This window comes from Hyaena hyaena, unplaced genomic scaffold (genome assembly GCF_003009895.1).
Source record: "Hyaena hyaena isolate Hyena2069 unplaced genomic scaffold, ASM300989v1 scaffold_588, whole genome shotgun sequence".
In the NCBI taxonomy this organism is placed as follows: domain Eukaryota; kingdom Metazoa; phylum Chordata; class Mammalia; order Carnivora; family Hyaenidae; genus Hyaena; species Hyaena hyaena.
Genome location: NW_024081222.1, coordinates 504,068 through 519,740, shown reverse-complemented (window position 1 = coordinate 519,740; position 15,673 = coordinate 504,068). Strand labels below are relative to the sequence as shown.

At 37.4% G+C, this 15,673-nt stretch overlaps 1 protein-coding gene across 7 annotated transcripts in view; it reads right to left on the bottom strand.

Annotated features, from left to right (window-relative positions):
* Positions 1 to 15,673, bottom strand: part of FARS2 (phenylalanyl-tRNA synthetase 2, mitochondrial) — a 609,022-nt gene that overhangs the window by 384,449 nt on the left and 208,900 nt on the right. For all 7 annotated transcript variants that reach the window (XM_039256852.1, XM_039256849.1, XM_039256850.1 and 4 more), the window contains one exon: positions 7,017 to 7,648. In XM_039256852.1, coding sequence (XP_039112783.1) covers positions 7,017 to 7,625 — 609 coding nt within the window. In that variant the 5' untranslated portion in view covers positions 7,626 to 7,648. The remainder of the gene's footprint in view (positions 1 to 7,016; positions 7,649 to 15,673) is intronic.

Genomic DNA, 15,673 nt, shown 5'->3' with positions numbered 1-15,673 from the left:
ATTAGTGATCCACAGCTGGGGATATGCGGAAGGGGGCTCTTCCTTAATGGCTCAGTGTCAGTCCTAGGGGTATCAGCTACTCATTTATCTGCTAGTTCTCTTTATATCTTACTAGCCAATTTTCTATGTTATAGTGAATAATTCTTTATATTAAGCTTTCTTGGCCCATTACTATGTGGTTTCTGTCCTGAAATCCAGCCGAGTGACAGAATTCTCAGTGCCCATTCTCAGTGCCCAGCTCTGAGAATGCCCTGCCAGAAGAGCAAATGGGCGAGCTACCATGTACTGAACTAAGTTAGCTGCCATTCTTTGCAGAGTAGAACCTGGCAGACCAGAATAAGGGAGATATCCAAGTGCCACATTTACTAACTGCCACTCTGTGCAGGAACCTGGGTTAGAGACACCATTAAGGAAGTGACCAACCAGTTGGAGATACCAGACATACACATACTAAAAGTTTAAGGCAGAAAGTACTGAAAGCTCAGTGAGGGTCATGGGCAATAGCACTATAGGTCAGTGACAGGCTCTCAGGGGGCTAAGACGCTAGCAGTTTCTATTTTGTCATAGCAAGAACAAATTATCTGCAAAAGCCTTGTATCACAGAAAGCAGAGACTGGTCTCTCTCTTAAATGGTTCTCCAAACCCCCCTTTGTCCTCCAGTAATGGAGTATTACTCAAATTCAATATATTGTGGACCTCTGACTGTGACCAGTTGCCTTTTGCTTCACTGTCAAGAGATATACCTAAGTAAACACTCGGCTCGGAAAAACAGAATTTAAAACCAGAAAAGCCATTTCAATTTAAGTGTCTCTTTGGCAGAGGGAGTCCCTCCTAAAAGATTTTAAAGAAGAGATTAGGGAAACATGGTGACTATAATCTATCAAAGCCAAATAAAAAACGCCTTCAATAAAGCCCCTCCACATGAGGCTATTAAGGGAACCAATAACCACATGGTAGAGAATAAAATCTTGCCATTCACTGAATGATAGAAAAGTGATTCAGGGTAGAAAGCAGGAATAAAGAGACTACCTTTGGCTCACCACAAGAGTAACAGTGGGGAAGCTCAGAAAAAGAAGCCCAAGAACAGGAGGGTTCTAATGAACCATCTGGATGGTGGGAGAGAATATCAGAGGGAACAAAAATGAAATTTGCTGATGATAAATGAGAGCGGTTTTCTAACAAGGATGAACCACAAAGGATGTCAAAGGGGTTGTTCGAAATGAAGGATACCCACTCCACTAGGATTGATTATAGGCAAGGAGCACAGGCCATGGAAGGAACCCCTTAACCACACTCGGACAGGAAGAAATGGGGAAAGACAGTGATTATTTTTAAGAAGTAAGCAGTTGATATGGGATGGGATATGAACTTTGACTGCTTGATGAAGTAATGTGCTGTGGTCCAAATTATATCAAAACTTACTTCCCTATATATCTTTAGTCCTCCTCTCTTCTATAAGAGCATTCCCCTTTGTCTCCATGTAGATATTTATAAATTAGATATTAATTATAAAATATTTACAACTTCTCCATAATATAACTATGTCTTAATTTATCAAGACATACTTATATTTACTTAGAAATATAAGACTTTACTTAAGAAATATAAGCCTATTTCATAGGCTAGTAAAAATTTTAAAAAATTCTAGAAACTCAGATAAGGTTGGCAGTGCTTTATTTTGCCAAGTACAGGCATTGTTTTAAAATTCTATCATCATCACTTCATAAAGGAATATTTGAATAGTTATGAAAGTAGCAAGGAAATAATCTCAGGACAAGGGAGACTCCTTTAAAATGAACAAATATATATTTATAAAACATGCTACATTGCTCTTTTATTTATAATTTTCTTAGAAGATCAACAAAAACTAGTTAATGGACCAGGTCTTGTTACTACACTCAAGTTTGAGAATTACTAGCCAAGAAAACAAAAATAAGATAGATACACACATTCTTAAAATTAAAAAGAAGCAGCATTTAGAATCTTTTTAATAATAAATAATGACAGAAATAGGAAGAAAGAAGGCTTATCATGAACAATCTTAAATTCAGAAGGAAGCACAGCTTGCACATATGTGTATGTAAGAGAAAGACTCTGGATTAAACTGACCCACAGGAAGTCATCTAAGGGGAATGAAGACAATGAAGACACTCAGAGGAAACAAAGACTCTGCAGCGAAGAATAAATTGCTGAGCGTCCTACCTCCTCCACAGCCCCTTGGTGTGTTCACTGCCCTCAGAGTATATTCACAGGAATCGTACACAGAACACAGCTGGTGGAACAGGACAAGGCATCTCCAGGGACAAAAGGAAAATACGGCTTCTCTGAGCATGGTCCAGGTATGTACTTATTATTATTTTTTTTATATCAGATTAAATAGATGCAGGATTTGTATGGGCTCCCTCTGGTGGGTCTGTCAAACACATGAGATTTGCTACTCTTTGCAAAATAAATGCCTCACATGTTTAGTAAAAATTCAGTTTTGAAGGAATTGAACAGTGGTACTCAAACTTCATAGTCTCAAAAATCCTTCTATGCTCAAAAAAATCATAATTTGTGGCATTATTTGCAAAGAATGATGATGACTGCTACCACTCACCCTCCCTTCGCCTGACAGGTAATCAGTGTCTTTACTTTGATGTTTATCATTCCCATATATTTTTTTATACCTACCTACATATTTATCTAGCCAAAAAAACACTGTATGTGTGATGGCGGGAAGGGGGCTGGAGAGAGAGAAGGAAAGAGAGCTACAACAAGTGAAAACAAAGAGAGCATAAGCAAGTATACAGTGAGAACATTGGCTGTTGGGCATATTCTAAAAGATCTATTAAAAAAGACATCATAGTTTGGTATCACTCATAACTTACTGGTTTCTCTCAACACTGTATTAAAACCTCATCCATGTTGACATAGGTAATCTATGTTACCTACAATAAAGTATTTAATGTACAAATAGAGCCAATTGCTCTTTATTCTTTATACTAAAAGAAAAAAATCCAGATTAGAGCATATAATTAAAAAAACAAAAAACAAAAAAAACCTACCAAATAACTCTACAAAGTGGAGGTAACTATATACACTATACACTATGTACTATATACACTATATACACTCCTAATAGTACAAGATTTGTGGTTCCTCTAGATTCTTATCGTCCAGGGTTATTAATTTTTGCTAATCTAATGGGTTTGGAACAATAGTTGGTTCTTTTACTTTGCATTGTATTATTTATTTGCTGATAAAGCCAATCCTTGTTTATTGGCCAACAGACTGTTAATGCTGATGAGGCCAGTAATTTAAAAAAAAATTACACCATAAACCATTCCTATAGAGTGCACAGTATATTGTGTTTAAAGAATAAAAGCACATACATGTGTGCTTACCACCAATATCCATTTTCAGAAAACAGTAACAAAAACTCTGCAGCCCCCTTCAAGCCCCTACCTAACCACAATCCCCTAGCCGCTCCTAACAGAGGTAACAACTGAACTAAATTTTTTCATTATTCCCTTGCTTTCCTTAATTATTCCACATAAGCACAAAACCCTAAGTAACATATTAGTTTTTCCCATTTTTAAACTTTACATAAATACAATCATACAATGTAAGCTTCTATAACTTTCTTTCTTTGCCTAATACTACTTTCTATATTCAGTCATGTTGATGTACATACTTGTGATTTACTCATTTTCATAGATGACACTAACATGCCATTGTATAAATATACCGTAATTTACTTCTCTGTTCTACTCCTGGTAGAAACATAGGTTGTTCCAAGTTTGGGCTAATACTAATAGCACTACAAACATTCTCCTCTATCTGCTAATAAAAGCACTCAATCTTAGAACATATCTAAGTATATATGTGAGCATGAAAGTTCAGGTGTAAAATTTTATACTCTCCCAGAACATTCCCATGGCTCCACGTATTGGCCAGAACATTCCCATGGCTCCAATACTTGGTATTGTCAGACCTACCCTACTGGATTCTTTTTTTCAAGCTAAGACCTTTTTATTTCAACACCATTAATCTCCATTAATCTCTTAGCTATACACAAAGCAAATACCTCCAACTCTGCTTTTACCTGTCTTTTAACTTCTTTTATTAGAAAGAAATTTTACCTTAATGTAGTGACTCTAACAATGTTTTCCATTCAGGATTTTTTTATTTAGAGAGTTTCAGTTTAAGATATTATAGTCTACCTCTAAAGTGATAATAATAATTTCTTATACTGTCTTCTTTAAGTTTTAAAGACCTCTTCACAAATAAATTGTCAATCCATCCAGACTTTATTTTTGCATCAGGTGTGAGATAAAGATCAATTTTTTTCCCTACACAGATAATTGTCTCAGCAATTCATGTAGAATCCATCATTTCCCCACTTATTTAACATCATTTCCATTTTATACTAAGATAATAAATTCACAAATATGAGTAGAGCTATTTCAAAATTCTCTATTTGACTAACCTTATGCCAATAATAAACCATCTTAATAACTAGAGCATCATAAGTCTTGATGCCTGGTAAGGCATGTACCTTATACCAGTGCTTGTAAAAATTATTCTGGCTATTCATAAACTTACTCTTCCTATGAATCTGAAGATCAGTCTGCAACTTCTCTAAACTATCCAGTGGATATTTTGACTAGATTTGCACTGAATTTATAAATTTATTTTAGGAGAACTGTCATCTTCATGATATTGTTTTCCTAACTATGAATCAATGATCATGATATGTCTCTCCTTTTTCTCTTCTTCTTTTATGTCTTTTAATAATATCTGATAATGTTATCTATAAATATCTTGACCATCTTCTGGAACAACTACAATTGAACACTTCAAAGTTTTAGTTGATACTATGAATGAAATTGTTCTACCTTTATACTTTCTAATTGGTTATTACCTGTGGATAAGAAACGTATTTTTTCTACATTGTCTTTGTACCCATCAACTCTACTGAACTGTCTCACTAGTTCTGATAATTGATCTAAATATTCTATTCAATTTTCTAGGCAAACAATAATATCATTTACAAATGAAGCAGCTTTACCTCATGTTTTCCAGTGCTTATACCTTCCATTTCTCTTTCTGGTTTACTATATAAAGTAGAACTTCCCACAGAATGATGAATAGCACTCCCGAATTATTGCTAATTTTGATAGAAATATTTATAATGAGTCACCACTAATTATGATGTTTACTGTGACTGCTTGACAAGTATCATTTCAGTTAAAAAAGTTCCCTTCTATTCCTAGTTTGCTAAAAGCTTTTATCATGAGTCATTATTATTATTAATGTCATCCAATGTCATAAAACATTAAATGCCATCAAATTATTTTTCTATGTCTACTGAAGTGATCACATAATTTTTCTTATAGAAGTTAATACAATGAAATAAGTGTATGTATAATAATAATGTGGTAGGACACAATATATCAGTGAATTAAATTTGTAAATATTTCACTTAATAATTCTATATCTAGGGGTGCCTGGGTGGCTCAGTCAGATGAGCGTCCGACTTCAGTTCAGGACATGATCTCACAGTTTGTGGGTTCGAGCCTCGCTGTGCTGACAGCCCACTCAGAGCCTGGAAGCTCCTCCAGATTCTGTGTCTCCCTCTCTCTCTGACCCTTCCCTGCTCACGCTGTCTCTCTCTCAGAAATAAATAAAAAACATTAAAAAAATTTTTTTAAAAAGAAGTGCTCAATTAAGCAGCTCTGCGATCAAACAGGGGTGGCCTTTTTGTGTAAAGGTAACCTACAGCTGTATTATCACAGACTCACAGGAAAACAGCATATCCTGAGGCAAATAGTTGTCTTGTACAACTTGACTCTTTTAATACAACAAAACAATGGTCACTTAATAGCCTAGGGATCATATATTATTCCTTTCCATGTCCAACAACCCATTTAGCTTATGTTCACAGGAGGGGGTTTTGTGATGATAATTATCTCTCTTATTTCAATGAACACATTTGGAAGAAATGCTAAAGTAGTAAAAGTGAAATACTTCCTGTGCTTCATTTAATTCCATTTGTTTCTTACATAAAAACAGAGAGGGGCATCTGGGTGGCTCAACCAGTTAAGCATCTGACTGTTGGTTTTGGCTCAGGTCATGATCTCCTGGCTCATGATTTGAAGCCCTGCATTGGGCTCTCCGCTGACAGTGCAGAGCCTACTTGGCATTCTCTCCTTCTACCTCTCCCCTTCTCATATTCTCTCTCTCTCTCTCTCAAAATAAATAAATGTAAAAAATAGAGATTTAAAAATAAATGAATGGAAAGACTAGTGGTATTGAAGGTTTTTAGGAAACAGACTCAAGCTTTTAGGGACTTTCATAATTTGCCCAAAAATATCAGGAAATCAATATATTATGATATCAGTTAACAAATGCAAGGTGTTGGGTGCTTTTGAGAATAACCAGAATATCAGATTTCCTGATCAAAAAACACTAAGCATCCAAACATACACTTCAAGAACAGCAACAATGAAGATATCTCACAAAGAAAACTATGTAAAGCACAAATGTAAAGCAGGGAAGGGTAAGGGAAAACCTTGGGGATAAGAACAGTTTCTAATCTAAGCCCATAAATTGCCAGTTACCTCTACTGTATAAGAAATTCATTAATCTCTAATAGTATGAACACATAATTAACTTGTATGAACTGAGAACTGGAATAATCTGACCACAGATGTCAGCACTGTATGCTCCTTCTTTTGGACTGAGGACAGATTTGAGCCATTGACTATTCACCCATGCAGAAACCCAGAGAAAGACACGCCAGTATTGAAAGAATAAGGTCAGACAGGTGAAAACAAAGGCCCACTAATTTCTATAGGTACCAACACAACAAGTCAATCAAAAATATTGAGGCTTGGCCTGTAAAAAAGGCTGTATAATATACAAATGCAAAATGAGATCAAGGACAAGTGGTGTCATTGAGATAAACTTTAGGGACCTCCACAAGAACATTTAGGCTTTCTGTCAAGGATAAAAAATGTCTCAAGACTCACCTCATGCTTCGAGAAGAGTCGGACGCCCTCCAGCTGATGGAACACTGGGTAGTGCTGGGAGTCGATCTGGTCCCGCCGGTATACATCGCCCACCACCAGGAAGGCATCTAGCCCAGCACGCAGCAGGTCCCACTGGTGTGCGGACGTGTGTGCTCGCAGCATGTGAGTCCCATTCAGGTAATAGTTGTCTCCCTTCTTCCGGCTGGGGTGATCAGCTGGGATGAGCAGGCTGTCAAAGTTCTGCCAGGTGGTGACCACTGGAGAAAGGTCATCATAGACCGAGAAAAGCGGAGTCCCAAAGCGGCCCACATACTGCTGGTAGAAGTGCTCCTTCACCCTCTCCTTGATCAGCCAAAGAGGGTGATGCTGCTGATTGTGCAGATTCCTCCCAACCTTGGAGAGGACTTTCCGAGACAGGTTGCTATAGTTGTCCTGAGGGTAGGATTTGCCTAGCAGCTCCAGCACGCTGCCCAGAGCTCCTCGGGGAGCAAACTTTGAAGCAGCAGGTCTTGAGCCCACAGCCTGTTGATGGCCTTTGGAGACACTGCTGGCCTTCCTCACCAGGTAGACATGCATGTGGGCAACTCTCCTGAGTGCTAAACAAACCATTGTAGAAACTTCTTTCACAGACTCTGGAAAGAGCACATGTGCAGAGCATAGGTCAAGCTTTGCGCTGTAAAAAGTAAACATGTCCTTTATGTCTCCTCCTAGCCCCCACTACCCTACTGACATCTGTCTCCCCACGACCTCCTCCACATAGATCAAATTAAGGCAATCTGCTGCCAGAGGCTTAATAGTCACCACTCTAAGTCAAAAGAACCTTGGACATCACTTTTAGACACCTACTCTCAAGTTGTCCTCCCTGTGTCCTTGGGTTTGAAGACAACTTGCTTTATCATATCATGTCATGTCCTAAATACCTTATGTTGAAAAAAACTTTAAATGTGACAATTTCCTTACATATGGACTATATTCACGAATCAAAAAGTTTAGAGGGATCATTTAAAAGACAGGGCTTGGCTGACCCTAGCAAAGTCTCATTAATTAAAGGAAACACATGATTACATACAGCAGAACATGATATTTGAAACATCTATCCTGCACATTTCTGCTGTTCATTCTCCTAACTACCAAGTTCTGTTTACCTATGACAGACATGACTTCTGGATTATCCCACCGTATTGCAAAATGCTATTACATACTGTTACAAAATTGTTATCACAATAACATTTTTTTTGATGTTTCAAATAAAATATACCACTTCATGGTGGTGGTTATTTTTATTTTTCATTTTTATAAAAACAAAAATGAACTTCAGGAAATATTTACGCAAAATGATAGACTATAGCAATGGACAGCTGAAGTTATTTTTATGAATACAAATCTTTTCTAGCCTCACATCTGGTCGAGTCATTTAAACTGCATACCACTGAGGCATCCTACCATTTTATTTTTGTTTTGCAACAGAGAAAGTTTCTACTACGCACCCACAATAAACCAGGAGAGGGGCTACACTTACATGGTTAGGGATACAGAACAGCCAGAAAACAAAGTACCCACTAAATCTTTTTTTAAATGCCTAGAATTTAATCTAAGAAGAGACCAATTTAATTAATTTAAGATGAGCATCAAATTTCACAGTGGAAAGTCACTTCAGAAGTCACCATGACAGGCCATTCATGTCAAAATTGAGGTGACAGAGGTGCCTGAGTGGCTAAGCTGGCTTAGTGGCTGATTCTTGGTTGTGGCTCAAGTCACAATCTCACGGATGGTGAGTTCTGCACTAAGAGCATGGAGGCTGCTTGGGATTCTCTTTCTCTCTCTCTCTCTGCCCCTCCCCCACTTGTGCACGTGCATGTGCACATGCACTCTGTCTCTCTCAAAACAAACAAACAAAGGAGGTGACAAAGACCCAGGTATAGCTGATTGAAGTTTAGGGTACTGGGAGAATTAAGACAACAGCAGAAGATTCTGGGCCACTAATGTAGTGTTTGTTCCCCATGGTCACAGAAGCACATTTTAAACTGACTTGGGGATCTCAGTAATGAAAATCTTTAGATGTCATATCCTCATGTTCAGAAAAAATGTATTATGAATTATACCACAGAAATCACCTTCAAAATTTTACATTTTTTTTAATCTATTGGGCTACTTTAAAGCATACAACCATGTGGTTATTTTACTTTAAGGGCCCTATAATCATACTAAGAAAGTAATTCCTTCGTGATAGTAAGCTGCATTAGGAGGGAATTCTATTTTTCCAAGTGACCATTAAAAGCATACTGAGCATGTGCCCAGGCAGCACAGGGTACGTGATTCAAAAGCATAACTGAAAATACCTAGCTACAAGCTAAGTTATTGTGGGTGGGTGTGATTGCTTATTCAAAGCCTGTGCATTACACCCTTGCTGGAAACTGCTGTCATAAGAGAAGATACCCAGGAACTCCCTGGATTTATTAGATTATGGCACTATTTTGTCAGTTGTTTCTAAAAGTGTTTTTTGTTGAGCTTCAGGGGGAATCTGCTTTCCTACCTACAGTGTTCAGTGGCTTGTCAATGCTAGAGATAGGAATTTTAAATATACATGTCCCACCTCATACATCTTGGCACAAAGTCAGAGTGTTAGGTTACTAGCTACCCAGCTCAGCCTCCTTGGCAAGACATGAGAAAGCACATCTTCCCTCCATAGGCAGATGCTGTTACACAAAGTTCAGAATTCTTCTGGGGAAGGTGCTATTGATGCAGTTAATCCTGGATTGCTGACTATTTTTTACCATCTCAGTTCTCAGCCCTTCACACATTCACTTCTAGGTTCTGTTCCCACATCTGTGCCCTACCCTCATATCCCTTCTTTGTTCTCCACCCAACCTCCACCGTACTGAGGAAGGTTTAATTTTCTTGTCTTCCTTTCCAGACATTTTATCTATCTGCTCAGCCCTGGCATATGTACCCCACTGTCTATTCTCCCCACCCAAAACAATTATTTGGGGTTTTCTTTTTCTGTTATCATCTCTTACAGGGAGAGAATAATGATTATGATAACCTTCCTACTTTCATCAGAGGAGATTCCTTTCTGTTTGTCTCTGTCAAATTTCTCTAGAAGAAAGAGTTCAAGGGCCACCTGGTGACTCAGTTGGTTAAGCAAGGGATTCTTGATTTTGCCTCAGGTCATGATCTCATGGTTCTTGGGTTAGAGCCTGGTCTGCCCGGCCTGGAGCTTTCTGCTGAGAACACATAGCCAGCTTGGGATTTTCTCCCTCCCTCTCTCTGCCCCTCTGCCACTCATGTGTGTTGAGGAGGGTAGGTGTGTGAGTGTGTGTGTGTCAAAATAAATAAACATTAAAAAAACAATGTGGAAAACACAGTAGACCCAGGAAAACAATAACACCAATGGCAGACTTCTATTGATACGGCAGGAATTCTATCTCATGTTTTCACCAATGCTGTGAGGTAAGTACTATTCCTTTCACTTTACAAAGAAACTAAGGCTCAGATCATGCACCTTACAGAAACTCTTACACATCCCCAAGAACAAAGTCCAGAACTCTGAGCAACTCAAGTATTTCTCAATCAGTAGACCCAGACTGTTAAATTCAAATTATACCTCTTTTTTACTTCTCTTAACTTCTTTCTTACATGAACATGATTATACATAATTGCACTGTAAATGCACAAATGAATATGTGAATGAATAAATTAATAAGTCAAATAAAACCTATTAGTTTGGATAGTGGAAATGAAATACTATTTAACTTAGAACCAAGGGCCAAACCTGCACATGTCCTATTTTTGTAAATAAAGTTTTCTTGGAATGCAGCAATGCCCATGCAATTATATTTTGTCTGTGGTGGCTTCTCTACTGTGAAGGCAGAGCTGAATAGCTGCAAGAGACTATATGGCTCACAAAGACCTAAAACACTTATTATCTTGTCCTTTACAGAAAAAGTCTGCTGAGCCCCATTTCAGCTTAATTGGCTGAAAAGTTCTTCTACAATCTATTAAAAATCTCTTCCTAGTCACAAATATATACAGATTATAGAACCACTAAAAGTAACAAAAGTACAAATGTGGATATTAAATGTGCTCATATTGGTACAGAAGGACCATGAGACCAATTGTGAGAAGAGTCCGTACAATACAATGGACAAAAGACCACACTTTGCAGAGACTCCCACATGGGTGTGACCCTATGTCAGCCAGTCAGGCACTGCATATTATCTTTGGACACACTGCTTCATCCTCCAGACTCTCAAGTTCCTTGTGTATAAAAATATAGAAAAAAATATTGTTTTGACCTCATAGTAATATTGACCTCATAGTAAAAGAATTAAACTAGATCCTGTTCATAATATACTTAACTCAATGCCCGATATGTAAGAGATGAGTTGAATCAAGAGTTAAAAATGACTCAGAGACTTCTAGAGGCCAGATAACAGAGAAAATGATAAAGTAACTCACTGAGAGAAGAAACACGGGATAAATTTTGTTTGTTCAAGTGATTTTCATATGTGTATTTGTTGGAGAGGGAAAAAGATTTGGAAAGGCTGAAGTTAAGTATGGGTGAAGACAGCCATGTTAGTCATTTCTAGGAATCGGTCTGTAGTATGGGTTTGAAAATGAAGTGAAAGATTAGTGCTAGAAATGTAGGCTTTGAAAGTTTTATGTATAGAGGTAAGACTTAACATCATAATGGCATATGAGAATCCATGGGCAAGTGAGAGCAAAAATAAAAATGGGCAAAAGACTGAATTCTTGGAAATTATCATATTTAAGGGAAGGGTGTATATAAAGAATAAGCCAGAAGAGATAATTTTTAGATGGAAACCAAGGTGTTTTCTGAACCTTAAGGCCACTAAATGGGAAATCCTTAGCATGCTGTACTATTACTATTTGTCTATCCTCTTGTTAGACAAAGAAGACAGTGGTTCTTAAGAGTAGAACTCTCTCTCTCTCTCTCTCTCTCTCATGTAAATCCTTGTATACCCAGAGTCTAGCACTACCCCTAATACTGGATGAAAGAGGAGAGAAGAAGTGAAAGAGGAAAAACAGAAAAGGATGGAAAGAAAATTGGTCAACAGGGTAAAGCAGAACAAAGAGGTTAGGCAAGGGGCAAGGCAAAGAACCATTTGACAAGATGACCATCAACAGGGCCATTTCAATGGCTGGTGTGTGAGGACAGAAATCAGATTATAATGGGTAAGAAATGAATGGAAGAGGTAAAAATGAAGGAGGATACCAATGAAAGAATAAATTAAAATATTTAAAATTTCTGAGACTGAAGGAAAGGAAGCTGAAGGAACTTTTAATAGATGGTCCTAATCTCTCAAGGAAAGCATTAGATTTATAAAGAAAAATACTATGTGTGATCTCAACTTCACCAAATAAATGTGATTTTTTCTCCAAAGAGGAATGCTATAATTTAGAATGAAAAGTTATAAATATTAGATAACAGGGTCAAAGGAGGGCACTGTGCATGAAATTAAGAGGAATCCATTTAAGAGTTATTTGTAGAAAATGAAAATTAGGAGAAAAATGAATAAATTGAAAAATAAAAAGGAAACTGATTTAGAGATAGTGTAAGTTCAGACTGTGTAGAGAAATACTAGAGGATTAAGGACGATTGAGGTGATTACCATAAAGTCAGAATTCAGTCAAAATGAAATACATTAATCTGTGACCTGTCATCCAGGAACAACCTAACAGAGAGCAATCACTATAGAAGATGTTTCTAGACAGACTCAAAGATTATTGATTCTTAATAAATAAATAGTTAGTATACATTGTCTATGAATCCAAGAAAGTCACCAACCAAGGATTCTGGTGGCTGATGGAGAGAAGTATATTGATCTGAATATTACATAGTACCAGATAACCTATCTTCCTGGCACACCCTCAATTTTAAGCTACTTCACTCCAATCTCTTGGGCCCCCAGAGCCTTAACTGAACGCTAGGCCTACTTTTTGATCAACCAATCATTATGTCAGAATATCCTACAGGAATATCCTATAGGAATATAGCACAGCTCCCTATCAAGAAGCTCCTTACTTATCAAGAAGGCAGTATAGCTTTTGAAAAATATTTATAATAACAAGAATGCTTTACATTTTATAAAATAATTTCACATACATCTTATTATTGATTCCAGTAACACCTCTTGAGGTACACATAATTATTAGTCACAATTCACAGAAAAAGAAATACCAGTTCATAAATGATGTAACTCAATTCCCATAGATAAAAGAAAACAGGGGCCTCGAATCCTTGTCTCCTAACTAAAACCCCATGATTTTTCCAATCTACTCTAAGCTACTGAAAAAGAGAAATAAGATAGAGGCCAAAGAGGAACAAAAACAAAGGTATAAAGAGTTTCTTTAGCCAGTGATACAAAGTTTTAGTGCTATAAAAAAATGTAAAAATGTCATACATTGACTATATAAGGAACTCTGTGTACTTCTCACTCTATCATGACTTAAAATATGCTAGGGATAGTCAACACTACCAAAAAATGCAATGAACTTTTTTTCTTTATTACTTACAAGGACATTTTGAGACGTCTGCAATGGGCCAAGACTCTTTTTAAAAAGCTATTCAGGTAAGTTCATACTGACTTTCTTTTGATACACTTTCCCATAAATATCAGGAGGCAAAATCACTCTGCTGGCTTTAGAGTGGGTGCCTCAGAGCCTATAAAAAGTGCTTACTGCTGATGTTTGCTGATGATGGGAACAACGAAGATAGGGTCGTCCCTCCCAGTGTACGGGATGGACTAATTCATTCCATCATATCTTCCTTCCTTCTTTGATCATTCCAATCTATGCAAACATACAGTATTTTAAGCTACTTTGACTAATTAAAGGCCACAGGACATAAAAAAAAAATAGTATGGTACTCTAAATGACATTTACTTACAGCTACTATATAATTTTGTGTTTATAAGAAAAAATAAGCAATTACAAATAATAAACCCAAACCAGAAATGAAAAATCTGAGTGGATCTTGCCCTTTCTTTGTTCTTGGGTATTGGTAGTTGTAGGAATTAACTAACACCACAAGAGTCTTTTTTCTCTTACTTTCTGGTCCTCTACTTACCTAGTCCAGAACTGTGGATTATTAGAAAACAAACTTCTGACTTGATGGCATTACTACCATGAGTAACTGTGCTGCACCACCCAAATGTGCCCTCAAGAAGGAATGACTCATTTACCCAGATGCCCCTCAGGTTTCAGTCTTTTTTAAAGATAGCCTCACTTCAAGAAAACTGCCTTGTCCATGGTCACACAACCTTCCAGGGGCAGCCTGCATCCATTTTGGCAGGTGGTTTGCTTTGGAAAAGGCTGGCTGACAGGCCTCCATGCAGGTGGCTGAGATTTTCAATAGGACTGTGCAGAAGCTCGACTTCTTCCTCCACCCAATCCTGCTTCCTCACAGTCCCCAACAGGTGCTGATGCCAAGAACAACACCACAAAATTAATAAGCGTCCTGCATGTTACCCTTCAACTCAGAATTTGCTTCCTGGCAAACCCAATCTAGGACAGATATAACAGAATTAAACCCTCTACTCTTCCTCGTAAGCCAGAAAGACAATATATTGAGCTTTATTTTGATACTGCCTTGACAATCATTTTCCTTCTAATCAGAGCAAAATGTTTTCTTTGCACTTTAATAACATAAAATTTAAGTGTACAGTTCAGTGGCATTTAGTACATTGACACTGTTGTGCAAAATCACCACCAACTATTCCTGGACCACTTTTATCATCCCAAACTCAAACTCCAGTAAAAACAATTATTTTTAAATATTTATTTATTTATTTATTTTGAGAGGGGGGCAGAGGGAGGGAGGGAGGGGCAGAGAGAGAGGGAGCCAGAGAATCTCAAGCAGACTCTGCGCTGAAAACACAGAGCCCGATGCAGGGCTGGAACTCACAAACTGTGAGATCATGACCTGAGCTGAAATCAAGAGTCAGGCACTCAACCAACTGAACCACCCAGGTGCCCCAAAACAATTATTTTTAAAGCAAAATTATATAGTGACATTTTAACACTTTTAACACTATAAAATCCTCAGGGAAGTGAGGCTAAAGTTCATTTTCTTCAAGTGTCAAAAGCAATATACTTAGTTCTATGTTCCAACTTGGAGAGAAAATGTTTCTTAAAAATTGACATTGGAACTAAATGAGGGGAAAAAGAAGTCCTAGCATACCGTAAGCAGTATACCTTAAATAGACACTGGATCACTTTTTCCAGTCCTTTTAGACAAATGGTGTTGTTATTTACTAACACAGAGCTTATTCTGACCAAAAACCAATGGTCCACACCACCTAACAGAACTTTCTGCAATGACAGGACTGTCCTATATCCATCCATATTGCCAAATATGGTAGATACCAGCCACATACGGCTATTGAGTATCTGAGACGTGGCCAGTGCAACTGAGGGATTTCATTTTTAACTTTATTTTACTTAATTTTAATTTAAATTGGCCACATGTGACTAGTAGGCACAATATTGGACAGGGCAGATTTAGACCCCCATATAAGAAAAGTGAGGATTCTATACCCAAAACAATCAAAACTACTATCCCAAGTTTGTATTTAAGTATACAAACTGGCTTCCAAAATAGTATATGGATTTCAACTTATAAATAGGCAGAGATA